A 27,552-nucleotide genomic window follows, 5' to 3' on the forward strand; every position below is an offset into this window, starting at 1 on the left:
TAAAAAAACACTTGTGTACCAACTTCTCTGAATTAAGGGATATTAACAATTTTCCAGTTTTGATTCATATATATATGTAAATATATATAGCATATATAGAAACATATGTATAAACAGAGAGATAAAGGTACACATTTTTAAAAATTACAGGTAAAACTTACATCCTCTTCCTCAGTCCTGTTCCTTTTCCCTATTCCCCTGAGGAAGCCAGTAGCATAAATTTAGTGAGTGGCCTTCTAGTCCATGTTTTTAATATCTATAAATATATATTTATTATTCTGTGTTTTTAAAAACATTTTCATGAGTGTTCTCAGTCCTTGAGTTTTTGAGATTCATTTGTTCATTCAACAAAAATGAATTGAGTACCTACTAAATGCTAGGCATTGCTCTTGTCTGAACAAAACAGACAAAAGTATCTGCTCTTGTGGAGCTTACATACTAGTGGAGTGCTTATTTTCTTTTTGTATATAGATCTAGTTCGCTTACTCTAATTCTAGAGTAGTCCATTATATGAATAATCCACATTTCCCCCTCTCAATTTCAGTGGTTGTTATAAGTACTGTTTACCAATATTTCTAGCTCAGCCTTCTTCTGGCACATAGTAAGATTACATTTCCTGGGCTCTCTTGGGCTACGTGACTGATTCTGGCTGATAAGATGTGAGCAGAAGTGATGGGTGTTACTTTTGGGTTTAGCAGTGAATTTCCAGTGTAAGTCCCTCCAGAGTTCTGTTTTGCCTTGGTCATGACAAATGGTAACTTTCAAAATGGTGGTTGAATCCCTGAGTAACTGCAATGAGCAGAGTTTCCCTGCCAACCTGTTATATATGTATAACATGCGTAAGTTATAAATCTTTGTTTTAAGCCACTGAGATTTTGGGGATTGTTGTTACTGCAGCATAACTATCCTGACTGATACTATGAGGGACATTTGGTATGTTTCCAGTTGTTTGCTATGCAGCCAATGTTGCAATAAATATCCTTGTTGATGTCTCTTTGGGTTTCTTGAGAACAGTGCTCTTCAAATGTTGCTGTATATACAAATCACATGGGGTTTGTTAAAAGTAGATTCTGATTTGGTAGGTCCAGGGTCATTCCTGAGATTCTGCATTTTCTACCAAGCTCCTAGGTATGCCGGTTCTGCTAGTCTAGGATTTATTTATTTATTTTTTTCGTTTGCGGAAGGTTGGCCTTGAGCCAACATCTGTTGCTAATCTTCCTCCTTTTTCCCTTTTTTCCTCTCCAAAGCCCCAGTAGATAGTTGTATGTCGTAGCTGTACAATCCTTCTAGTGGCTCCATGTGGGACGCCACCTCAGCATGGCTGATGAGCAGTGCGCAGGTCCACGCCCAGGATCCGAACTGGCGAACCCCGGCCGCTGCCAAAGAAGAGCGCACAAACCCAACCTCTACGCCACTGGGCTGGCCCCTAGTCTAGGATTTATACCTAGGAGATCAGCTGGATCAAAGAAAGGGATGCATGGCTTTGATCTTTTAGATATTGCTTTCCAAAATGGTTTACCAATGTAGACTCTCACCAGCATTTTATGGGAGGTCCTATTACTTCACCTCTTGGTAACATCAAACTCTTTTGTTTTTGCTGGTCTGATGATTGTGAAATGATAGATCATTGTTCTGGTTTTTCATTTCTTTGATTACTGGTGAGATTGGTTTTTGGACGTTTGGATTTTCTTCCATATATTTTGCCTATTTTTCTTTTAGGTTGTTTGTTGTTTTCTTTTTTCATTTATAGGAATTCATTATATACTTAAGATACCTGTTCCTGTTATATTCTGCAAATATTTTCTTCCAATGTATGGCTTATCTATTAACTTTGTACAGTTAGTATTTTTTGTTGTATAGTTGTTGTAAATTTTGTTATAATCAAATTTATTTTGTGGTCTTTAAAAAATTTTATTTTTAAACATTCTCAAGTTTAGTATAAATGTGTCTTTTTCCTGAACCAATAAAAAGTAAGTTGTTAACATGATGCCCTGTCATCCCCATACACTTTAGTGTGATTTCCTACGAATAAAAACATTCTCCTTTGTAGCTGCAATGCAACAGAGAACAGAAATTAACATTGGTAGATTAGTAGCATCTAATCCTCATACCCTTCAAATTTTGCCAGTTGTCTCAATCATGTTCTTTATAGCAAAAGAATACAGTTTAAATCATGTGCTGCATTTAGACGTCATGTCTCTTTAGTCTTCTTCAACCTGGAACTGTCCTCAGTCTTTCCTTGACTTTCATGACTTTGTCACTTTTGAAGATTACAGGCCAGTTATTATGTAGAATGCCCCTCAGTTTGGGTTTGTTTGATATTTCCTAATGATTAGATTCACGTTATATGTCTTTGGCTGGAATATCACAGAGGTGTGCTGTGTTCTCTTTGCACCCTATCAGGTGGCATGTAAATTTGATTTGTCCTATCACTGATGATGTTACTGGGTTAAGATGGTGTCTGCCAGATTTTTCCATTGTAAAGTTAATCTTTTTTCCCTTTGTAATTAAAAATTTTGTGGGGAGGTATTTTATAGTTGTGTAAATTCATTATTTTTCATCAAACTTTCAACTTATTTGTTTTTTTATGTCAGTTATGGACTCATGGTTTCTTATTTTATTTGATGGGTCATAATCCATTAATGTTATTTATTTTGTTGCTCAAATTACCCTGAATGGCACCAGAGGAGCCCCTTCAATTTGGCTTCTGTGTCCTTTTAACATGTCCCCATGATTGAGTACTTTTTTACTAGCCAAAGGAGATATGTTACAGGCTCATCTTGTAATTTTCCTGCTGAAGCCCTGGAATCAGCAATCTCTCTAAGAAACCCTGGTTCTTTTCGGTAGGGTTGTGTTATTTAGAAGCCAAGATCTAGAACGCCAACAGCACACACTGAGTCGCCCTCCTATATGGTATCCTCCTTATTCCACTTGGCACTTTAATATTCTGTGGCACGCTTCTGTCCTGCCTGAATGCCCTCGTCATCCCTTTTTGGCTCTGACACTTCATGCCAAGCTGCCTTCCTATAGGCCATCTTCCTTACCTCACTAGGTCCCTCGTACTCCATGCTGGCCAGTTCTCCTCCCCGGAAGTCAATATGGATGCTTTCATTCATTTAGGTCTTCTTCAATTTTTTTTAGCAATGTTTGTAGTTTTCACTGAACAGGTCTTACGTATCTTTTGTCATATTCCTAAATGTTTCATTTTTTTTGATGCTTAAGTGCTGTTGATTTTTAGATTTCAATTTCCAGTCATTTATTACTAGTATACTATTAATTTTTGTATATTTATCTTGTATTCTGCAACCTTACTAAAGTTACTTTCTAATTCTAATAGCTTTTTTGTATATTCCATTGGATTATCTATGTAGATGATCATCTTGTCTGCAAATAAAGACAGTTATATTTCTGTCTTTCCAGTTGGGATGCTTTCTTTTTTAGTTTGTTTTTCTTGTCTTATCGAGCTGGCTAGAACCTTCAGTACAATGTTGAATAGCAGTAGTGAGATTTCATATCCTTGCTCAGTTCCTGATCTTAGGGGGAAAGCATTTCACCATTAAGTAAGATATTAGGTGTAGTTTTTTATACATGCCATTTATCAGGTTGAGGAAGTTTCCTTCTATCTCTAGTTGTTGAAAATTTCTATCAGGAATGAATATTGTTCTATGTCAGTTGAGATGATAATATATTTTTTATTTCTTTTTTAGTTTATTAATATGATGAGTTATATTGATTGGTTATCGAATGTTAAACCAAACTTGCATTTGAGGAATAAATCCCACTTGGTCATGGTATATTATCCTTTTTATATGATGTGGTATGTGATTTGCTAAAATTTTCTTGAGGATTTTTGCATCTATGTTCGTGAGGAATATTTATCTATAGTTTTCTTTTTTTGTAATGTCTGTGTCTGATTTTGGTATCAGATTAATGCTGGCCTCGTAGAATGAGTTGGGAAGTATTCTCTTTTTTGATTTTCTGGAACAATTTGTGTAGTGTTGGCATTACCTTCCTTAAATATTTGGTAGAATCCACCAGTGAAGCCACTTGGACTAGGAGTTTTGTTTGTTCTTGGTAAGAAATTTTTTAACTGCAAATTTAATTTTAAAAATAAACACAAGGCTGTTTGTGTTTTGTTTCTTAAGTAAATTTTGCTTATTTATGTCTTTCAAGTAATTTGTCCATGTCATCCAAGTTGTTGAATTCATTGGCAAAAATTGTTCATGATATTCCTTTATTATTTTAACGTGTGTGGGATTATAGTGATACTTTCTCTTTCATTGTTTATATTGATAATTTGTATCTTCTCTGTCTCTCTCTTTGTCCCTGTCTCTGTCTCTCTAAGTATTCTACCTAGAGGTTTATCAACTTTTTTCAAAAAAGCATCTTTAGGTTTTATTGAGTTTTTTCCCTGTCATTTTTCTGATTTCTGCTATCGTTAGTAGTTCCTTTCTCCTGCTCAGTTGGGGTTTAATTTGCTCTTTTTCTAGCTTTATAAGGTGGAAGCCTAGAGTATTGGTTTTGGTCATTTTCTAATGTAGCCATTTAAAGCTGTTCATTTCCCTCTAAGCAGTACTTTAACTACATCTTACATGTTTTATGATAATTTTTTTCCATTTATTTTAGATATTTTCTAATTTCCCTTGTGATTTTTAAAATTTAATTCACTGATTATTTAGAAATGAATTGGTTCATTTCCAAATGTTAGGAGATTTTAAAAAATTGATTTGTAATTTTAGTTCATTGTGTTAAAAAATGTAAAATATATGATTTCAACATTTTGTGTTTGTTGAGATTTGTTTTATGGCCTAGTATATGGTCTATTTTGGTGAAAATTCCATCTACACTTCAAAATAATGTATATTCTCTTGTTGAATAGAGCATTCTTTAAGTGTCATTTGGATACACTTGGTTAGTGTTGTTCAGGTTTTCTATATTCTAATGGTTTTGTATTGTCAATTGCTGACAGAGAAGTGTTGAAATTGCTTATTATGTTTGCAGATTTGCATATGTCTTCTTTCTGTTTTTGCTATGTGTATTTTGAAGCTCTTATTGGGTGCATACACATTTAGCATTGTTGTATCTTCCTGATGAAATGATCTTTTATTATTATGAAAGGTTCCCCTTTATCTCTGGTAATATCCTTTTTTCTGAAATATGTGTTGTTTGGTATTAGTATAGCCGCTACTGCTTTCTTTTTGTTTAATCTTTTATATTGTCTGTTTTTTTTTTTTTGGTGAGGAAGATCAGCCCTGAGCTAACATGTGCCAATCCTCCTCTTTTTGCTGAGGAAGACTGGCCCTGGGCTAACATCCATGCCCATCTTCCTCTACTTTATATGGAACGCCGCCACAGCATGGCCTGCCAAGTGGTGCATCGGTGCTCGCCCGGGATCTGAACCGGCGAACCCCGGGCCGCTGCAGTGGAGCGTGCGCACTTAACCACTTGTGCCGCTGGGCCAGCCCCTATAATATGTCTGTTTTTTAATATCCTTTTGTTTTAAATATTTTAATAGCTTTATTGAGAAATAATTCACATAATATTCCAGTCATCTGTTTAAAATGTACAATTCGATGACTTCTAGTGTATTCACAGAGTTGTGCAACCATTACCACAATCAATTTTGTGTTTTTATTCTTCCGAAAAGAAACTCTCAGCCTCTTAGCTGTCACTACCTAATCCTCTCCTGTCTCCTGCCACCCTCTCCACCCCCGCCAGCTACTGGGAACCACTAATTTACTTTCTGGCTCTATAAATTTGTCTCTTCTGGACCTTTCATGTAAATGGAATCATACAATATGTGGTTGTTTGTGATTGGCTTCATCCATTTAACATAAGGTTTTCAAGGTTCATCCATGAATCCATCCATATATCAGTACTTTATTTTTATTTATTGCTGAATAATATTCCATTATGGATATACCACATTTTATTTATCCATTCATCAGTTGATGAACATTTGTGTTGTTTACATTTTTTGGCTTTTTTGAATAATGGTGCTATGAATTTTTGTTTAAAAGTTTTTGTGTGGATATATGTTTTCATTTCTCTTGGCTATATACCTAGGAATGGAATTTCTGGATCATATAGTAACTCTATGTTTAACCATTTGAGGATCTGCCAGACTGTTTTGCAAAGCAGCTGTACCATTTTACCTTCCCACCAGCAGTATATAAGGATTTCAATTTCTGCACATCCTAGTAATACTTCTATTGTCTGTCTTTTTGATTATGGCCATCTTGGTAGGTGTGAAATGGTATCTCATTGTTCACCTTCATTTTTGAAAAATATTTTTGATGGATATAGAATTCTTAGTTTATAGATTCATTAGTTCTTAAGACATCATTTCTTTGTCTTCTGGCTTATGTAGTTTCTGAGGGAGGGGTACGTGAACAGTCTCACTTTTGTCCCTCTGTACTTAATGTGTCTTTTCTCCAGCTGTTTAAAACTTTTGTCTGTATTATTTCTTCTCAGCAATTTGATTTTGATGCACTTTGGTGTAAATACGTGTGCATGCATGCATGCATGTGTGTATTTATCCTGCTTATGGTTTGTTTAGTTTCTTGGATTTGTGGGTTTATAATTTTCATAAAATCTGGAAAATGTTCAGATATTATTTTTCCAAACATTTTTTTCCGTCCTTTTCCCATCCTCAATCTGGGACTTCAGTTACATCTATGTTGGACAACTTCATATAATCCTATAGGTGACTTGAGGATTTGTTCTTTTTTTCTCTCCCAGTCTTGTTTCTGTCTGTGCTTTATATGGGATAGATTTTATTGCTGTGTTCAAGTGCACTGATCTCTTTCTTTGCAATGTCTAATTGTAAAATTTTAATTTCAGATAATATATTTTTCATCTTTAGGAGTTCCATTTGTTTTTTTATGTTTAATTTCTCATGTTATTTTTGTGTCTTCTTTAAATACACGTGTATAGCTCTAATATCTGTTTTCATGTACTTGTCTGCTAGTTCTGTCACTTCTGGCATTTTGGATCTCTTTCTGCAGACTGATTATGTTTTTCCTAGTTATAGGTCAATTTTTTGGTTCTTACCTTGTCTAGTAATTTTTGATTGGATAGTGGACATCATATTATGTTGCCAAGTGTCTGGACTTTTGGGGGCTTTTTTTTTTCTTAGAAAGTTTTGGTCTTTGTTTTGGCAAATAGTTTAGTTGTTTGCAGGTACATTTGATCCCTTCATATCCTATTTTTAAGCTTTGCTAGGCCTGCCTTCCTTCCAGGGGTAGTTCAGATTAGTATTCATCTACTCTGAATAACTCAGGAATCCCCAAGGATTGGGGTTCTGAACACTTTGGCTGTTCAGAGTTCGAATGTTTCTCTGCCTTGTCTCTGAACTCCTTGAAGTGTTTATCTTACATCTCCCTGGTGTCTGTCTGTCTTTCCCTCCCTCCCTTTTTTCCCTTCCCTTCCTTCCCTCCCCTCTTTTTGCCTGTCCATGTGGAATTTCACTTTTCCTATGCCTGGCCTAGTACTCAACGAAGACTCAGGGGAACCCCTTTGTAGATTTCTGCAGTTCTTTTCTACATTGTTCACTTTTTTTTTGAATTCTGCTACACAGCCTCAAGGTGCATCAGTTTTCCTGAACTCCTATCTCTGGCTCTAACTCTGCTAAGCTCCTCTAACTCTGTTTGGGTTTTCTCTGTGTCTGTGATCTAGAAATCACCTTCAGGTAGATAACCTGGATAAGTATTAAACTCACCTTGTTTGTTTCCCTTTTTTCAGAAATCACAATTCTGTGTCACCTGATGTCCACTATCTGAAAACAGTTGTTTTATGTATTTTAGCCAGTGTCCTACTTTTGAAGAGTGGGAGTTCATGTCTGTTCGTTGTTACTCCTTCATGGCTGAAAGCCTCGTTGTTTTTTTAAGTTGTAAGTAGTGAGTACTACTAGATTTTGTGCTCCCTAAGGAAAGATATTTGACCGTCTTTCTATCTCTAGCACATAGAAGGGATTAAATATTTGTTAATAATGCTCTTTGATTAGGAAAGGCACTAATATTCCCTGTGGTGAAAGCTTGTATTTCACATTCTTATCATACTCTGAATTTTTAGAAGTTTGTCATGGGTAGTTGCAATCCCCTTTAAAAGATCACTTATTAGAATTTTGAAAACCATCATTATGAAAGAGTTCCATACCATGGCAAGAAAGTACCAAAATTTAATTTGCCTAGAATCAACATTCCTTTTCTCACGATAGCATTCAACCATGTCTAAATTATTCTGACCTTACTTATCCAGTTTATAGGATTATTTAGATCTCTTTTCCTGCCTTCTTCCTTTTTATTCCCTGCTCTTATTTCATTTACTTTCTGCTCACATCTTTATTAAGGAGGCTGCACGAGGAGGAGAGGGAGAGAGCTAGTACACATGCAATGAAACTTAGGAATTTGGCTTTTGATTCACTTTTAATAATGTTTAAAGGTTGTCAAAAGTAATGTCAAAATCTTGTTTTAGATTTCCATGGCCATTGGAAATAGAATTTTTTCTTTTGGTGTCTGCTGTAGGGGTGTTTAATTGGCTATCATCTTTAACCTGTCCAACCTATTTACCCTGTTTAACGTAGATATTGAAATATAATAGGAATTTGAATAAACTTATTGATATGTGATAGTTGGAACATGAATATGGTAGGGAAAGGACAATGGGGAAATAAGGTGACATTCTTTGTTGCCAGGAATCATTGGGTTTTGTACTAATTAGCCTTGAAAAATGTGGAGTTATTTGACAGACCAGATGTTTTCACCGTGCAGCCATGTGTCTCATCAGCGAATGTGCCTTGTGTCCACAGGCAACATTGTTAGATTTTTCTCATTCTATAAACAATGTTCCAAAATATAACTAAACCGCAAAGTGTGTTTATCTTTTTGGCTTAATTTCTGGCTTTCTATCCATTCTAAAGTTTCTCTCTAGAGGAATTGCATTTTATTGCATATAGCTCTTTGTACCTAATTGTAGTATAAACACCATTCTGTTTACACTAAGCCATGTGAATTGTACTGTTTTTGAGTCTGTAAAATTTTAATAAAAGCAACCATTTCAGATTAAACTGTATTTGTACTTTTATTTCTAAATTTAGAGGAAATAAACCTTTCTTCCCTCCACTTATTTGGACAAAGATTTTGATTTTTGGAACACATGAGGGAAAAACAGAAAAGTAAATAAAACAAGTAAAACCAATCTCTAGTCTTCTTTAGTGTTTGTGGTACTAAGTGCATTGGAGCAAGAAGAGCTTAAGTATCTACTGTGAAATTCATTCTTAAAATCTAAAATAGAGCTGTAAATCATATATATATATAGGATTGGAACTGAGTTTTTCCCATGCTAAATATATCATGGGAAATATGGAAATTAGAAAATTAAAAACATGAAGAAGAAAATTATCACCCATAATGTTGCTATCCAAAGGAAAAACATGTAAATATTTTTGTATATATTTTTCTAGTCATTTTCTGTGTACTTATGTATGTGTGCACAAGTATTTAGTGATATATAGCTCATATATGCATACGTATTAATAATTTATACGTGTATACATATTTATAATTTTTTTGTGTGTGAGGAAGATTAGCCCTGAGGTAACATCTGTTGCCAGTCCTCCTCTTTTTGCTGAGGAAGATTGGCTCTGTGCTAACATCTGTGCCCATCTTCCTCTACTTTCTGTGTGGGACGCTTGCCATAGCATGGCCTGATGAGTGGTGCGTAGGTCTGCGCCTGGGATCTGAACCTGCGAACCCCAGGCTGCCAAAGCGGAGTGTGTGAACTTAACCACTATGCCACCTGGCCGGCCCTTACATATTTATAATTTTGAAAAAGTTTAAGTTCTCTTTTTTGAGATAATTTTCACTCAACAACATTGTAAACACTTTGGTATTTTATTAGTCTTTTACTACATAGATACATCTTAATGTGTTTAACCAATTCCTTGTTATTCGACATCTAGATTAGTTTTTTATTTGCTAATATATTGTTGGATTTTGCTCTTTGTTTTCCATGTCTTTTTTGTTATCATTCTTTATTCCCTTTTTATGTATTAAATATTTTGTAGTGTACTATTTTAATTCCTCTGTTGATTTTTTAATGATATATTTTTTGTTTTTTTTTTTAGAGGTTGCTCTGTAGATTATAATCTGCATCTTAATTTATCACAGTGTGCTTTAGGTGATTGCTAATGTAGTTTTGGTGTAATATATAGTAGTACTTTCGCTTCAACTTAACTCCATTTCTTCTCTCCTCTTTTGTGCTATTACTGTCATATATATTATCTATGTATTTTATAAACCCAGCAATACAGTGTTATAATCATTGCTTTTAAAAATTTTGTCTTTTAATGAAATTTAAAGAAGAAAAAGTGTATATTTATTCAGTCTTTTATATTTAGCACATATTTACTATTTCCTATGCTCTTCATTTCTTTCTGTGAATTCAAGTTACTATCTGCTGTCATTTCCTTTCTGGCTTCTTTTAGTGTTTCTTGTAAGGCAGATCTGCTAGCAAAGAATTTTCTCAGTCTTTGTTTATCTAGGAATTTATTTCATTTTCATTTTTAAAGGATAGTCATCAGCTAATGATTGGGCTGAGTTTGCTCAAACAAACTTGAGCCAATAAGGTTTCCACCCTTTGTCAGTGGATTTGTGTTTGGGTTAGGGAGTGCATTAAAAATTCAGGCAGGACTGGCCCCGTGGCTTAGCGGTTAAGTGCGTCCGCTCCGATGCAGGCGGCCTGGGTTCGGATCCCGGGCGCGCACAGACGCACTGCTTCTCCGGCCATGCTGAGGCCGTGTCCCACATACAGCAACTAGAATAATGTGCAACTATGACATACAACTATCTACTGGGGCTTTGGGGGAAAAATAAATAAATAAATAAAACTATTAAAAATTCAGGCAGTTTTCAAGTCTGCCTGAGCTCTTACTTTCTGCCAGGCCTCCTATGTGCGTGTCTGCAGCCTCCTAGTCAGCCAAGGATACGTGGACTGCTTAGGCTCTTTTGGGTGTCCCCTGTTGTGTGCACAGCTTCTCAGTCAGTGACAGATGTGCAAAGAACTATCAAGCCCTTCTATGGGTCTCACATTTCCAGGTCTTGTCTGTTAAACTTCTGGTTAGTCCTCCAATCTACCCTTTGTCCCAACCCAGACTAACATCAGGCTAGTAGAGCTGGGGGCTTTCCCTTTTTTTTTTTTAAGTGAGTTTGCTACTTTTCCTAACAGTGCCACTCAATGTGGGTTTTTCACCCTCTGCTTCACATCGTGTCAGCCCTTAATAGCAGAGAAGCTGCTGTTTTCATGACAAGCCGTAACCAGTGACTGGGGGCCGGGATGGGAAGGAATGGTAGCCCCAGGCAAGAACACCATACAGTCCCACTGTTCAGCAGTTTTCATGACTACACACTTCTTAATTGTTGTTCTCCTTTGTTTTCAAGAGCCCTGAAATGGTTGTTTGGGACAGTTTTGTCTGGTTTATATTTGTTTTTTGGGTAGAAGATTTGCTAAGCTCTTCCGTGTGCCATAGTTGGAATTCTAGCCTTGGGTACTTTATTTTGTAGGATGATTTTTTTGGTATTGATATGATCATTTTGTATTTCCTTTTATTCTTTATGTAATGAATTTCATTGGTAGATTTTCTAAGTTTTCTGTATTCTTGGGATAAAATAGTTTTTATTATAATTTATTAAGTTCTTTAATGCATATATTAATTTTTAATAATTTGGCATTTTTCCGTTGATGTTTTTATTGAAACTTAATACTGGATTTGTCTTAATGTATAGTGAAAACATATCAGGCTAGAAATTTTGCCTGAGGAATATATCTGTGCCCCTAAAGAAGACTGAGTTGAGCTAAAGGTGATAAAATTCCTTTTATAGGCATTATCCTGCACTGAAAACTCTGGAACATCTAGAGCATACCTATCTGCCTCAAGTAAGCCACTATCGATTCTGCAAGGTGATGGTGGACAACATCCCCAAGCTTCGAGAAGAAATTAAAGATGTTTCTATGTCTGATCTCAAAGACTTTCTGGAGAGTATCCGCAAACATTCAGACAAAATTGGAGAGACTGCCATGAAGCAAGTATGTCTTGGGTTTATGATAGGTTGGCCAATGACTTTGCAAGTATTCTTTTAAACACAGGTTTCTCTTTGCTAAGTGTTTTAATTGTTTCTTGTCATTTTAGGGAAGTCCTTCATCCTTATGGGAACACCTGATTAAAATATGTGTTTTATTTTCTTAACAGAGCAATGAATTATTTACTAGTATATTGTTTTGCTCTGTGGATATTCAGTAAATACTAGTTTTATATTGGGGCTTTGAAGAGGTTTTTCAATTTTTTGAGTACTTTCCTTGACTTTGGATATGTTTTGAAGCTCAAGATTTTTAAAAGTTCTCTTTCTAGTTAATGAGCTAAATTGTACTGCAGGTGACTTTGGTTGGTTATTTACTATGTAAGCAAGATGTCAGGTTATATATGAATATTTCTGTAATTGTTATTTCTGGTATCACTGAGTGTCAATGAAAAAAAGCCTATTGGGAAATGCTGTGAATTATGATCACAGAAAGGGATTTATTTACAGCTTATAAATTAACAAATGTTATGGAAATATTTAGATTTTTTTTCTTTCAATATCTTCATCTCTAAGTTATAAAAGCCACAAGGAACATCCGGATTTCTTTTGTCATTACGAATAAAAGAGCAGTAATGACTTGCAGTACTACTGGCTCTTTTGAAATTCAAGTCACATTGATTTTATTAAAATTTCTCAGTATACTTTATGATGTAACTTACAACAATAAATACAAGATTCAGTTGTTTATGGAAAGTGTTTTTTCGTTCTATAAACAACTGTGTCCTTGAATAAGTCATTTTTAGTTCTTATTCTGTGAAGAAGGAGGGAGTAGGTCATATTCTGGGTCATAATTTTGGTCTCAGCTAGCCTTGGCAGTCTTTCTTCAGATGTCTATTTGATTCTGCAAAAGAGATTTGCCTACTGGAAATCCCTTTCCTAAGGGAATGCAGATATTCTTTTCCCCTTCTTTTAAATTTTAGTCAGTGTTATGCTTTACACAGTGGAAAGATTAAAACTAGTTGATGAAAAACCTGCTGGAAATACTCATATCCTGTTTTTTTTAGTGGTGAAGAAACAAAATTAATCACTGAAAATATACCTTTGCATTGCTGGGTGTGTTTTGAGTACAGGAATGAAGGTATCTTGTAAGACAAGTCTTTATTGTCGTTGACCAATTTTTCCTAAACTGTCAAAATATGGGAGAGTTATGGTATAAAGCCTCTGTGGAACCTTCTTTTTTTAAAGTTGCTTCTTCTAGGCCTCTGCCTGAGAAATTAACTTGACTTCCTTTTTGGTGAAAGAGAGGATTCCACGAAGAATATTATTATTTCATTTAATGTGAGATTATCTGTTTTCACTCCTTAATTATCTAAAAAAATTAAGGCCCAGGGCAGGAAAATGACTTGCTTAAGTTCAGACAGCTTGTAAAGGTCAGATCCTGTAGTAGAATTTAGGTTAGATTGAGGTGAATTTGTTTACTATGGCACTCAATCTGTGTAAACCATTAGCTGTTTGCTCTATATTTGTCATATAAAGAAATGGTGAAGAAACCCCTTGTGAATTTAGAACTTTTAATTAACTAATAACCCTTCATTCCTCCTATAAAATTTTTCATCTCAAATATAACTCTTATTGCATATATTATTATCCTATGCTATGGTATATATAAAATCCTTGAATAAAGATATCTTATACATTTATAAATCTTCTATAGTACCTAAAAAGTAAGGAAAGTAGGAGGGAGAGAAACTGCCACATACTTTAAACATAGTGGGTGTTCATTAAATATTTGTTTGAATTTATAGATGTTGGAAAAGAGGGAGAGGATATGGTTTATTTCTCACTTACGTCAAGCTTAAAATGATGTTTCTGATTTGTGATGGTTTTCTTTGCAATGGTGATTTAGGGACTCTTTCCACTGTATGGCTGTGCCATTTTTAATAAGGCTTTGAAGATTGCTGCAGAAGGGGAAAGATCAGAGTATTGTACGTGGGAGGGTTTTTAAGGGCTAGGCATGGATGTGACACATTATCACTTCTACTTACATTTCATTGGCCAGAATTTAATTACAGAGCCATACCGAGTTGCAAAGCAGGCTGGGAAATATAATCTCATTCTGTCCCTAAGAGGAGAAGGACACAGGTTTGGTGAAGAGTAGCCGGTCTCTGGCACAGTCTACCCTTTTGGTCATCAAATATCTCTTCACTCTTTCTCTCATCCATAGAGCATACTTTGCCCCTTCCCTAAGGAAGGCAACCCAATATCCCATCTAGTCACTACATCTATCTCAATGTCTGGTATCTTCCATGAGTGCTCAATAGTCTCCATTAGATCCAGCTGTGTCTCTTCATGGGCTGGTGACCAGGAACTAAGATGACAAGTTATTTGCACCTGTGTCCCCTCCCACCCCCAATATACAATGAAGAAGCTAGAATAGAATAACTACAATAAAAACTTCCATTTAGGAAAGAGAAGCGTGGGAGATGCATAGTATTCCCTGCTTGGTAGCAAATCATAAAATCCTTTTGGGCCATCATTAGGGAAATCCTTCTGCGTTGGTAGTAGGGGAACTTCCTTGCTTAGGTGTTGACCGTCTATAAGGAACTCCTTTACTTATTGTTCTCCTGGGCTCCTGGCTGCACCCTAGTTTTTGTTTCTCTGTTTTTTTCCTACGTATACTTCTGAAGTGGGTGCTGGGGAATATACCTTCCTTAGAAGGTCTCTCTCTCTATATATATATAAATATATGTATACCTACATTTATATCTACAACCACATCTATATCTATATATATCTTTCACTATCTGCTTTCTGCTTTTGCAAGTTTAGGGGCCCAAGTATTGTTTTAAGGCTCTGAACAGTCAAAGGTTTATTCAGTCCAGATTTGTGGTTTTTGGCCTTATAGTTAGCTCAAGACTTATTAGGTCTCTGATCTGTTTCTTTCCAATTAGGTTCTATGTGGACACCATACCCAATTTCTTTTCTAAATATAAATAATAATGCATATCTTCCATGTCTCTTGCCTTTTTTCCTTACAATTTTATCTCTTTGACATTTTCCCCCATAGGTTTGCCTTCTAATTTACTAATTCAGTTTTTAGCATTGTCAGTGCTGCTATTCAAAACTTTATCATCATTATTATTTTTAGTTCAGCAACTGCAGTTTTGGCTATAAAAATTTGTTCTTGGGGCCGGCCCAGTGGCGTGGTAGTTAAGTTCGCTCACTCCGCTTCGGTGGCCTGGGTTTGTGGGTTCGGATCCTGGGTGTGGACCTATGTGCTGCTTATCAAGCCATGCTGTGGAGGTGTCCCATGTACAAAATAGAGGAAGATGGGCATGGATGTTAGCTCAGGGCCAATCTTCCTCAGCAAAAAGAGGAAGATTGGTAATGGATGTTAGCTCATGGGCAATCTTCCTCACACACACACACACAAAAATTTGTTCTTGTTTTTAAAAAAAATTTCTAAGTAGCTTTCTTTAGAATCATGTGAGAAAACAGGTTTGAAAGTCTTACTTAATATTGATAGTTGGTTTGGGCTCTTCTAGAAATTGTGTAGTTGATTGTGCTTTTTCTTGGTGAACATCTCCCTTTTTTTTCTTCTGCTCACCATATCCTGAGTTTCTGTATTGATCCATGGGTGGACTTTGTCCTTGGTATAGTGAAATGATTGAGGCAGTTGGTAGATTGGCTTTTCTTTGGGATATACCAGCCAAAACAGACTACCAGAAGGGCTCTACCCTAATTAAGCTTTAATGAGCAAATTAGGCTCCAAACTTTTATTTGAGATTATTAATCTCAAACAGTTTGTTGTCCAATTTTGTCAAAAGATATGATGCAAAAAAACCTATTTGAGGATAATCTGAAGGTTATGTCATTTATCCATTCCTCTGTATGCAAAGTGTTATGTTGTCTCTGGATAAAGCTTTATCAATAGGAAGCTCTTTACTTTGATTGCATGTGGTAGGCAGAATTCTAAGATGGCCCCCAGGATTCCTGTCCCCTGGTGTGTGCATCCTGTAAAATTCCCTCCCCTTGAGTGTGAGGGCCTGATCTAATTGGGTGAATTCCTTTTAAAGAGGATCTGGAGTCAGATATTGAAGGTAGAGAGATTCAAAGCTGCAGCAGATGCTCTACTGTTAGTCTTGAAGAAACAAACAGCCATGTTTTGGAGAGGGCCATGTGGCAGGGAGCTGTAGGTAGCCTCGAATTGCTGAGAGCCTGGCTGACAGCCAGGAAGAAAAGAGGGACATGAGTCCTACAACCACAAGGAATTGAATTCTGCCAACAACAGGAATGAACTTAGAAGAGAACCCTGAGCTCCAGATGAGACCACAGCCTTCCTGGCACCATGATTTTGATAACGAACCTCTTAATCTTAAGATCGTGTGCCTGGTGGGCTATAAGCCAGTCATTGGGACAAGGGTGCTTGGAGATGAAGAAAGATTTATTTGAATTGGCCAAGATGAGAAGGCGGGTGGATAGGTTCCCTCAAATCCTCAACAAAAGAAGAAAGCAGGGGCTTTTTATAGAGCTAAGGGATTTGGGAGAAGGAGTTTCAGAGAAACAAAGGGGAAATCCATGTTTCTTTCACTCCAGATAAGCCCTTGGGCAGTCAGACTTCTGAGCATCAATGCTAGCTAGGGGCTGGTTATCTGGTGATCATAACCTCTTTGAAGGCATTCTTTCTTTCCTGCAAAACAAGGTCATAAATCTTTGTGATCCTTGAGCCATCCCTCAGGTTAAATAAGAAAACAGCAAATTAACAAGATTAACTTCTTTTCATCTGTATCTGTGTTAGGAACAAGATCTAAGGGTAATCATGTTATTACTGAATATTTACAGTTACCCTCAGGTACCTGGCTTCAATTTCAGTCTAGTGAGACCCTGAGCAGAAGACTCAGCAAAAACATGCTGAACTCCTGACCCATGGAAACTGAGATAATAATTGTGTGATTTTAAGCCGGCTAAGTTTGTAGTAATATGTTACACAGCAATAGAAAACTAATACACTCTATTATTTTGGTCTTGAGTAAAATTACTTTTTACTAAACTGTACAGTTTTATTTTGCCTTTGGATCTTGGAAACAATGATATAGTCTGGTTTAAAATGGTATCTAGCTAGAAGTCTCTGAGTCTTCCTCTTGTCTTCTGATATTCTTGGGAAGCTGCAGAAAAGTAAGAAAATGTACAAGTATGAAAACTAGGAAAGAAGTTCCATCATTTAGCAGAATCTGAGGAGGAATTTTAAAATTGTCCATTCTACTGTTTATTACTATATTCAATTTTAAGTTAAGCGGTCATGTTTTTATTTTCAAAAAATCTTTTATGTTCTCATATTTTAAACATAGTATTAGATTGAAAACATTTAGTGGACCCACCTATGGGTTCTGCCATGGGAAATAAGAGTCCATCTTTAAAGCAGGTGGAAAAACTCTCCCTTTTATCCTATCCCATTTTCTATGTTGATCTTCTTCCAGTATGCTTCCAAAATACTGTGCATATCTTATTTTGGAGTTTCATTTTAGCTTAAAGTGATTTTATAAAAAATATCTAAAGAAGTTTTTTGTTAATTGTCTACTGTTTTTTAGTTTTCCTTTTGAAAGTGATTTCTGTAATTCACTTGTTATGGAATTGATTTGTGCAGGAGGGAAGTTCTGTATTTCTTATTTTGATTAGTTTACCTTAAGCCTTGTGAGGCTAAATAACATTTGTAATGTAAACATTCTTGGCTAGGTTGATTTCCATGTGAGACCCTTTAACAAAGGGAAGGATTTATTTACTTTTAAAATTTTAACTTGGCTTTGCCAAATTATATGGGTTATATAACTGATGCTTAGAAAAGGAACTGGTTGCCCATAAAAGAAATTGAAGGCTCCCAGGCATTCTTCCTTTAGTAAGTGGTTTTATAGAAACTGACCCTTGGGTGAGATTAGTTGTCACCATGGTTCTTTCAACCCTTGACTTTCTTTGGTTAAGTCTTGACTAGAGCAAAATGTGCTGTTTCATTTATTGTGTAGAACATCTTTTGACTTAGATCTGGCACACTATTATCAACTGAGTTCACACAGGCTGTGTAATGACTGCCAAGCAAAAGCAGTATTGTTGTTGAAACCTCTTTTGTGTCGGATGCTATGCAAAACTTCCACAGAATATGGCCTTTGGAGTCAGAGAAGTTGGCACTCAGTTGGTCTGGTGTTCCTGGATTTTCTTTATATTCTCTTTTCTTCTTGATTTTGGGATTTAAGTATTTGCACTATTTCTTGCTTCTTGCTCTTTGATGTGGATGGCCTGGGGGTAAGGTGGGGAAATGTGAGAGCTGTTTTGTAGGGATTCTTGAAGTAGACAGTAATCAGAATAGCTTATGGTAGATAGGACAATTTTAGAAAGAATCTGAAGAGGCTAGTAGCGATTTAGTTTACTGTTAGGTAGTATGATAGTTAACAGAATAGACTTTGGAGTTTGGGTTAGACTTCTAGATTTGCCATTTGCTAGCTGTATGACAATGAGCAAATTACTAAACATTACATTCAGTCTTCACAACTCTATAAAGTTGGAATTTTTAATCTTCTTTTCAAAGATGTGGAAACATTTAGGGAAATCAAGTACTTAGCTCAGTCCCAGGTATATACTAATGCTAAATTAAAAATAAAAAGGGACTCGGGGCCGGCCCGGTGGCGCAAGCGGTTAAGTGCGCGCGCTCCGCTGCGGCGGCCCGGGGTTCGCTGGTTCGGATCCCGGGCGCGCACCGACGCACTGCTTGGTAAGCCATGCTGTGGCGGCGTCCCATATAAAGTGGAGGAAGATAGGCACAGATGTTAGCCCAGGGCCGTCTTCCTCAGCAAAAAAAAGAGGAGGATTGGCGGATGTTAGCTCAGGGCTGATCTCCTCACAAAAAAAAAAAAAAAAAAAAAAAAAAAAAAAAAAAAAAATAAAAAGGGACTATGCTAGGTGAATGTGAATAGACTGAGAGTGTGGAGAAGAAGATAATTAGAGGTTAAACTTCATGTATTGAAATACTGTTTTTTTTTGGTGAGGAAGATCAGCTCTGACCTAACATCCATTGCCAATCTTCCTCTTTTCTGCTGAGGAAGATTAGTCCTGAGCTAACAGCTATGCCCATCTTCCTCCGTTTTGTATATGGGATGCCACCGTAGCACGGCTTGATGAGAGGGGTTTGGTCTACACCCGGGATCCAAACCTGCAAACCCCGGGCGCCGAAGCAGAGCGTGCGAACTTAACCACTATGCCACAAGGCCAGCCCCCTTGAAATACTTTTTTTATTCCTAAAATTCAATTTCCTATGGCAGTTTTCAGCCTTGTAATTAGATCTCTTTGTTTTTTTTTGAGGAAGCTTGGCCCTGAGCTAACTTTTGTGGCCATCTTCCTCTATTTTATATGTGGGATGCCTACCACAGCATGGCTTGATAAGCGGTGCTAGGTGAGTTCCTGGCATCTGAACCTGCGAACCCCAGGCATCCAAAGCTGAGCGCGGGAACTTAACCACTACGCCGCCGGGCCGGCCCTAGATCTCATTTTTAAACAATTTTTTTTCTTCTTGCCGTAAAAAATTCTTTCTATTATATATCCTTCTAAAATATTTTGAACCTGATTTCAATTAAAAAGCACATATATATTAGATGACCATTATGTTTAAAAGATCAATATCGCTTTACTGGTATTGAGTTGGGGTGAGAGAAGGAAGATAATTTATTCTTTAAATCTAATTTAAATCTAATTGGAAGACAGTATTGCAGGCTGGTTTTCAGCTTTCTGTCCGCTATGCTGTGTATATATGTGTGTATATATAATAAACATAATACTTGTGTGCTTTGACTAAGCAAAGCATACCAGTTTATCAGAAGGAATTTTCCTCTTATTAAACTTTAAGAGAAAATTGTCATATGGGTTCTCAATGTAGTTTGTGAATGTGGCTTTGTGGTGTGCTCATCCTAAAATGGACCATTATTTAGAAAATCTAGAGGAAGAGCAGTTATTACAATACTTATACCATCTCTCACAAATATATATATGTACACATATATGTTTCAGTTATTTTAAAATTAAATTCTTTTGAGAATATTCCTTTTACTGAGCCTTAGCTTGTACTAAAGAGCAATAATACTTAATTTAAAACAATATAGTATCACAAGAATAAACTGACGAGTAGAACAGAATACAAGTACTGAAATTGACCCAAATATATATAAGAATTTAATAAGTGGTAAAGGTGGTGTCATGCAAGAGGCATAGACACACACAAATTAGCATCACATCATATAGGCATAAAGTTAAGTTCTCCCTCCATAAGCCTTATAGGCGGAAAGGTCAGCACGGTGCATGGGAACACCGTCCCCTTGTCATTCTGTGGAGGAATCTATTGGGTTCAGCTTTGCTGTACAAACAGCGGAACATGGCTCAAGAGAAGGGCCCTGCTCTTGTATTGTTTATAGGGAAGTTGGGAGGAGGACTTCCCTATAAACATCTAATCAGTATGTACCAGGTGGATCCTTACTGGCCAGAGAAATGACTTGTCTAGGAGAATTCTCATATCAATGCCATTTTTATCAGCTAAAGATGAGCTAACTCTGTCTTATTGAACCAGCTCATTGCTAAGCTCTGAGAATGGGGAAGGTAGAGAGCCACTGGGACCTTCCAAGGTGACATCTCATAGCATTGGGGAACTCCATTAACGTGATTGCTGCTTTGCTAGTCTGTCTTCCCAACCAGTCTGTGGTCTCTATAAGGACAGAGGTGTGATTTTTATCTTTATGTCTTCGCACCTTACTAGCATAGTACTTGGTGATGGTAGATAATTAATCAATCAGTGACAATTGTGTAATTAATTAAATATAATGTACCCACCCCTTAACATTTTTCAGGAGAAGTCATCTTTTTTTTTTTAAATGTTCTAAGGTATGTGCTCTTACTTTCAAATTACATTCTTAAGTATACGAAAATATCTAAAATGGCTCTTCAAATGGATTTTGACTGTATCTGAAAGTACTGTGGAGGTGCTAAGAAGTGATCAAACTTACTTCTTGTTAAAGATGGTGGATTGAACACATACATTTATGTCTTCTACCTCTCCAAACTCATAAAACCAACAACTAAGAGAACTGTTTAAAAAATCACAAGCTTCCAAACATAAAGAATATAGGAGAGTGGATGATAGCATGTTTTGGAAGCTGGAAAGTAGAAAGATGTACGATAATTGTCCTGACATACCCAAGAAAACTGAGTCCTAAACTAGTAGTAGAAAAAGCAGAGAACAACCCAGCTTTTAGTGTTTTGCAGAACCCCCATGTCTTAGAAATTGGTAGCATCAGGTTCCTCTGGCAAAGGGGGTGAAGTTGATGCCCAAACAGGAAGCTTGGTTGAATGTCTGTTTCAAAAGCTGTTAGACAACTTGATTCCTTCCCTTCCTTTTACCCACCAGTTAACTGCCCTAACCCAATTCTAGCAGAAGACCAGAGGCCAAAAGACACAAGTTGAGGATAGGGTTACCAAACTGAAAACAGTGAAAGTTTATATACTAAATATTGAGATTCATCCTGAATCTCACAGCCCTCTTTTCTGATTTGGTTCCCAGAACTCTAATAGCCAGGCTTATACCCTTCAGGTGTGAAGTTGGAAGATACTCTGAATGGTATGATTAGCCTAAGAGAAATGTCCTAAAAATATGTCCACTAGTAGTCACATGGACAAGTCAGATCACTTTGAAATCCACAGTTACTAGATTGATGTACATGCACAAAACTTTCAAACAGCTTTTTAGTTTCCTAATTTAACATGTGAGCAGATAGCTAGGGATCACCAGACATTTGAGAAAAGCCTCTAATATGAATGTTAGAGGTCAGAACAAACACACGTAAAGAAGCAACTTGGAAAAGATAGAGACTATGTAAGAAGAGGAGAAACTGAAAGGCAAGACAAAACAAACTATCATCAATAGCATTAGAAATATAAGAGAAAATAAATTACGTGTAAAAGCAAGATCAGAATGCTACCTAAAAGGAGAAATTTAGAGAATAAAAAGAATGTTTAGGGGCCAGCCCGGTGGTGTAGCAGTTGAGTTTGCGTGCTTCACTTTGGTGGCCCAGGGTTCGCCAGTTTGGGTGCAGACCTACGCACTGCTCATCAAGCCATGCTGAGGCGGCATCCCACATAGAGCAACTAGAAGAACGTACAACTATGACATACAACTATCTACTGGGGCTTTGGGGAGAAAAACAAAAAGGAAAATAGGAGGAAGATTGGCAACAGATGTTAGTGCAGGGCCAATCTTCCTTAAAAAAAAAAAATAGTCATTTCACTTTGGCAGTTTAGGCCAAAGATTTAAAAAAAAAAAACAAGAATGTTTAGAAATTAGAAATATGATAGCAGAATCCACTTAAAGGAGGACTCAGAAAATAAAATTGAGAATATCTTCCAGAGAGAAGAGTAAAAAGAAAAAGAGATGGAGCATGGGATATGGAAAAGATATAAGAATATTAGGGGGTCAGTTCAGGAAATCCAGTATTTGAATACTAGGCAGTCTCGAAAAAGAAAGCAGAGAAAATGAAGGGAAGGAGTTCATCATAGAAATAATGTGGGAACATTTCCCCAAATTCTAAGACATGAACTTCTAGATTAAAAGACCCATAAAGTGCCCAACAAAAGCGATAAAAATTGACTTGCATCAAGGCATGTTGTGAAATTTCAGAAGCCAGAAGACAGAAAATTCTAAGTGCTCTAGAGATGAAAAATAGGTCACATACGAAAGATTTGGAGTCAAAATGATTTTCGACTTCATTGCTTCATTATAGTAATACTGGAAGCGAGACTGAAATGGAGCAGTGTCTTTCAAGTTCTAAGGGAAAATGATTACTCATCTATATTTTAATGTCTAGTCACAATACCAACGAAGTGTGAGGGTAGAATAAAGGTGTTTTTAGTAATGAAAGGCCTCAAAAATTTACTTCCTATGAACCAAAAAAAAAAAAAAAATGAATATAAGATATCTAAGACATATATAATCCTAAAGAGAGGAGAGACAAATAGGGTTTCTAAGGTGATGGTTAAGGGAGGTAGTTGTATGACAGTGGAGTAGTAGGCAGAAAGTGCAACCAGCATAGCCTGGAGCCTTTTAGAAAGTTTAAAAGAGATATTCCTAAGAAGATGAAAGTGATAGAATACTGGATGTATTGATGCATATTGAGAGGAAATTCAGATAGTTGGGGAGAATTTGGAAACAAGGTAATGCTAAGGATGTAGAAAACTAAGCAAACAAAAAAAATAAGAAAATTATTAACTCTAGAAAATGAAAGGTGTATAAGAAAGGAAGAGTGATCATAGTATTTTACATGGCTTGGCTGTGAATTGCATTTAGAGAGTTATAATAATTAAATGCTAAAAGTTAATTTATCTAATTCATCCATTGATTTATCTCTGTTCTGGAGGGATAGCTAATAGACACTGTGTGCAGGTGTGTGGACATTCTACAGAAAGTAGAATGATGGTTTCTAGGGGCTAAGGGTAGAGGAGATGATGAATTAGTGTTTAATGGATACAGAATTTTAGTTGGGGAAGATGAAGAAGTTCTGAAGATGGATGGTATGATGGTTATACAACAGTGTGAATGTACCTAATGACAGAATTGTACACTTAAAAATGGTTAAAATGGAAAATTTTATGTTCTGTATATTTTACCACAATTTAAAAAACCTAAAAAAAGAGGCAGTAGCTCTTTTTTCTATAGCATAAACATGCTATATAGAAATAAAGAGGTAATTATCAAAAGAGTGATTGCCTCTGGGAGCAGGATTTGGGGGAAAAGAGGAGAGGTGGAAACTGTTGTTTCTCATAATAAACCCTGTAGAACTATTTGACTATGTATGATGTAACTATGCGTAGCTTTGCATGTATAACTTAGATAAAAAAGTTGTCAGATTTGGAATATATGTATAGCAGACAGGATTTGTTGGTGGACTGGATATGAGGTAGGAAAAATTCCAACACTCAGGGTACAAAGGAAGAGTTCCTCTTATTTAAGAGACTATTTATACTTATCTATGGCATTATTGATTTTCTTTTCTACTTTATTTGGGATAATTGAGGAGTCTCCCATCCTCAGATTCATAGTTGTAACAAGATGGGATTGGAATTGTGTGTTAGATATAAATTAAATTAAATTAAATAAACACAATTCTCTGTTGTATTGTGTGCCTTGTTAAAGAAGAGAACAAATACATTTGATATAATGGGCAACAAAGCAAATATTGTTTTTTATAATATAAAAATCTTGAAGGTGATGATGAAGGTTGAAAATTTGTGATGATCAGAATGATCTCTTTGCCTTGAATTCTTAAGATAAATATTCACCTGTGTTCAGAAGAGAATATGAGTTCTTCAGCGCCCTCTTTTGGTTGCAAGATGAATGTCACACCACCCCACCCCTGCCACTACTGCAGGTTCACACACTTGTTTTGTACTTGGGCATGTGTTCTGGTGAGTGAGTGAGTGAGTGGTCCCTCTGTGCTGCTGCAGGGGAAGAAAGAGGGGATTAAAAGAGCAGTGAAGGAAAATAGTGCTGATAGGCTAGCCTTCATGTAATTGGCTTGGCTTCAGAGTCTTGTGGGAGAGAGCCTGTGGCCTTATTATTATTTCATTGGGAAACTTAACTTTCTGTTAAATTTAAAAAAAGGAACATGACCCACACTGTGAAGTTTTTCTTGGGTGGTTTGTACAATAACTGAACTTTATTTTGTTACAATACTCCTGAGATTTCTTCCTGCCCCCAAGTATTGTGAATAAATGCACCACACTAATGTGAAAATAAGGTTCAGTTCACTGAACTCACTTTTGACTTGAACTTGAGATCAGTACTTTAGATCTAAGTTATGAGGTGGAAAGGAATTGATTTTATTAACATAAATAAGATGCTATCTGATTGTGTTTTCATTATATAATTGAACCTCTGAAATATGCAAGGATATGAAACAGGTTATTTAAAATGATGCCTTAAATTATCATGTGTAAATATACAGCCTAAGTGCTGTTAAACATTCCTACACAGGGGGCCAAGAATAACCACTTTATTATCTTTATTATCAGATAAAGTTTAGATCTGGTCAGGCACAGCCTCTTTCTGCCTTTCTAAAAGATGAATGGAAGCAAGATGTATTTTTCATCTCATTATTGGAATTAAAGCTTTTGTTTAGTAGATAGTGGTATTATACGTCTGAATGAGCTAGTATTCCTGTATTATATCTATTTATTAAGTTATTATTTTACTTTGCTTGTATATGGGTGGTATTTTTTCAAGATATAACAATTGCATGATTGAAATATGGGATAAGTATTTTAAAAGACTTGCTTCTCTTTTACTTCCACCTCTTTACATAGTCAGGGTTTTTTTTTTTTTTCTTTCCTTTCTTTTTTCTTCTCTTCTTTTTTCTCTCTTCTCTTTTTTTTTTCTCTCTCTCTTTTTCTGCCTCCCATTCCCTCTCTCTTAGTTCTAGAAATTCTGCTTGCAAGACCTGAGGATTCAGCTGCTCCCTGAGCAAGCTTACATGCTGACCACCCCAGCTGGGAATCCTTATTTTTTAAATTCAGCTGTGATATAAGATTTAAAACCATGATAAAGTTTAATCAACTTTTGAGAGCCGTGGTATTTACTTTCTGTTATGTGTATGTTTAGCTGTGTGGAAAATGGTTCTTTGGTCTAAAAAACAATTCCAAGTATGACATTTTTAGAGGGTTTAAATTCAAGGATAAGGACTTATCAATTCTGATGCCAGATCCCAGATTTTCTTGATATTCTGCTATATCTTCACTATTAATTCTAATTAGATTAGATAGAGTCTAATATCTGATATGATATCAGTACAGTGAAAAGTATACAAAGCAAACAGGGACACCAAGGACGTGTTTTAAAATGGTTGTAAACCTTGCCCATTTTTTACTTACTTGTGATTAATCCTTGGATCCTGCCTGCAGATAGTAATATATTCTGCTCTTTGAATTCCATCTTAAATTTAGTGAGTGCTTTCTCCCATTAGTTCTTTTCTACTCTAAGTTTAGATCTATATAATTCTATAAAATAAGTCTCATAGAGCATGATTGATATGTTTGGTCATTTCAGTTGTCTTTTATTTTTTTAAATGCTTTCATTACACCAGCAAGGATCATTAATACCCAAGAAGGTAGGTCTCATGTTATTGACTATAGAAATTACTGTAACATTTTATAAATAGAAGAATTATGAGTTATAAAATATTATAATCAAAGGGGAATTAGCACCAAACAAAGCTACTTTTACTTTAAAAAGATTGAGTTTGGTTATATTGGTTATAAGAACACTGAGACAGTGGTCTAAGAATGTAGACCCTTTAGATGTAGGATTGGGAGAAAGGAGACTGGTTCCATTGCTGACGCTCTCAAGGACCATAGGCATTTACCTATTATGAACTTGACTTGCACTAATTGTGAACTAGAAGAGGTGATGTCTTACCTTATCTTTGTCATGCAGTTATAGTGATAATACAGAATACAGAGCAGCAGTCAACCTTCTTTGTAGTAATTTTTAGAGAAAGTAAGCTCATATCCATTCCTTGTCGTCTTTCTTGTAGAAAAACTTTTATAGTATCTTCAGTATTAAAGAACATAGGTTTGGAGTCAAGAAAGCAGAGTTAAAACCTGGATCTCTCACTGGGAGAGAGAACTGGGCAAAACACTTAATCTAAGCCTTAGTTTCCTCTTTTATTAAGGGTTAAATAAGATAATATATATAAAGTACTTCGCGTTGTGTCCAACACACAGCAGGCACTTAATAAATATGGCATTTTTGGATGTTTTTATTTTGAAATCTCTGTGATTTTATCAGGCAATTCTAGTCTTCACTTGGGGTAGCTTGGATATTGATAACCTGATACCAACTGTCTCCTCGCCTCTCTATCTTCCTATTAAATGATTGCAACTACATTTTTCCATGAATTTATTTTTATAATAAGAGACATTTATTTTATTTTATTTTTTTGGTGAGGAAGATTGGCCCTGAGCTAACATCTGTTGCCAGTCTTCCCCTTTTTGCTTGAGGAAAATTGTCCCTGAGCTAACATCTGTGCCAGTCTTCCTCTACTTTGTATATGGGACGCCACCATAGCATGGCCTGATGAGTGGGTGTGTAGGTCTGTGCCTGGGATCTGAATCCATGAACCCTGTGCTGCCAAAGCGGAGCGTGCAAACTTCACCACCACACGACTGGGCTGGCCCCCTCCTGAGTATTTTTTTTTTTTTTTGTGAGGAAGATCAGCCCTGTGCTAACATCTGCCAATCCTCCTCTTTTTTTGCTGAGGAAGACTGGCCCTGGGCTAGTATCTGTGCCCATCTTCCTCTACTTTATGTGGGACGCCGCTGTAGCATGGCTTGCCAAGCGGTGCGTCGGTGCACGCCTGGTGAACCCCTGGCTGTGCAGAGGAGCGTGTGCACTTAACCA

General features: G+C 36.3%; 1 protein-coding gene across 3 annotated transcripts in view; it reads left to right on the forward strand.

Annotated features, from left to right (window-relative positions):
- The window catches only part of EXOC6B (exocyst complex component 6B), a 588,554-nt gene that overhangs the window by 100,036 nt on the left and 460,966 nt on the right, over positions 1-27,552 (forward strand). For all 3 annotated transcript variants that reach the window (XM_058550958.1, XM_058550957.1, XM_058550956.1), the window contains exon 6: positions 11,880-12,084. In XM_058550958.1, the coding sequence (XP_058406941.1) occupies positions 11,880-12,084 (205 nt within the window). The remainder of the gene's footprint in view (positions 1-11,879; positions 12,085-27,552) is intronic.

This window comes from Diceros bicornis, chromosome 12 (assembly GCF_020826845.1).
Source record: "Diceros bicornis minor isolate mBicDic1 chromosome 12, mDicBic1.mat.cur, whole genome shotgun sequence".
NCBI classification, from domain to species: Eukaryota; Metazoa; Chordata; class Mammalia; order Perissodactyla; family Rhinocerotidae; genus Diceros; species Diceros bicornis.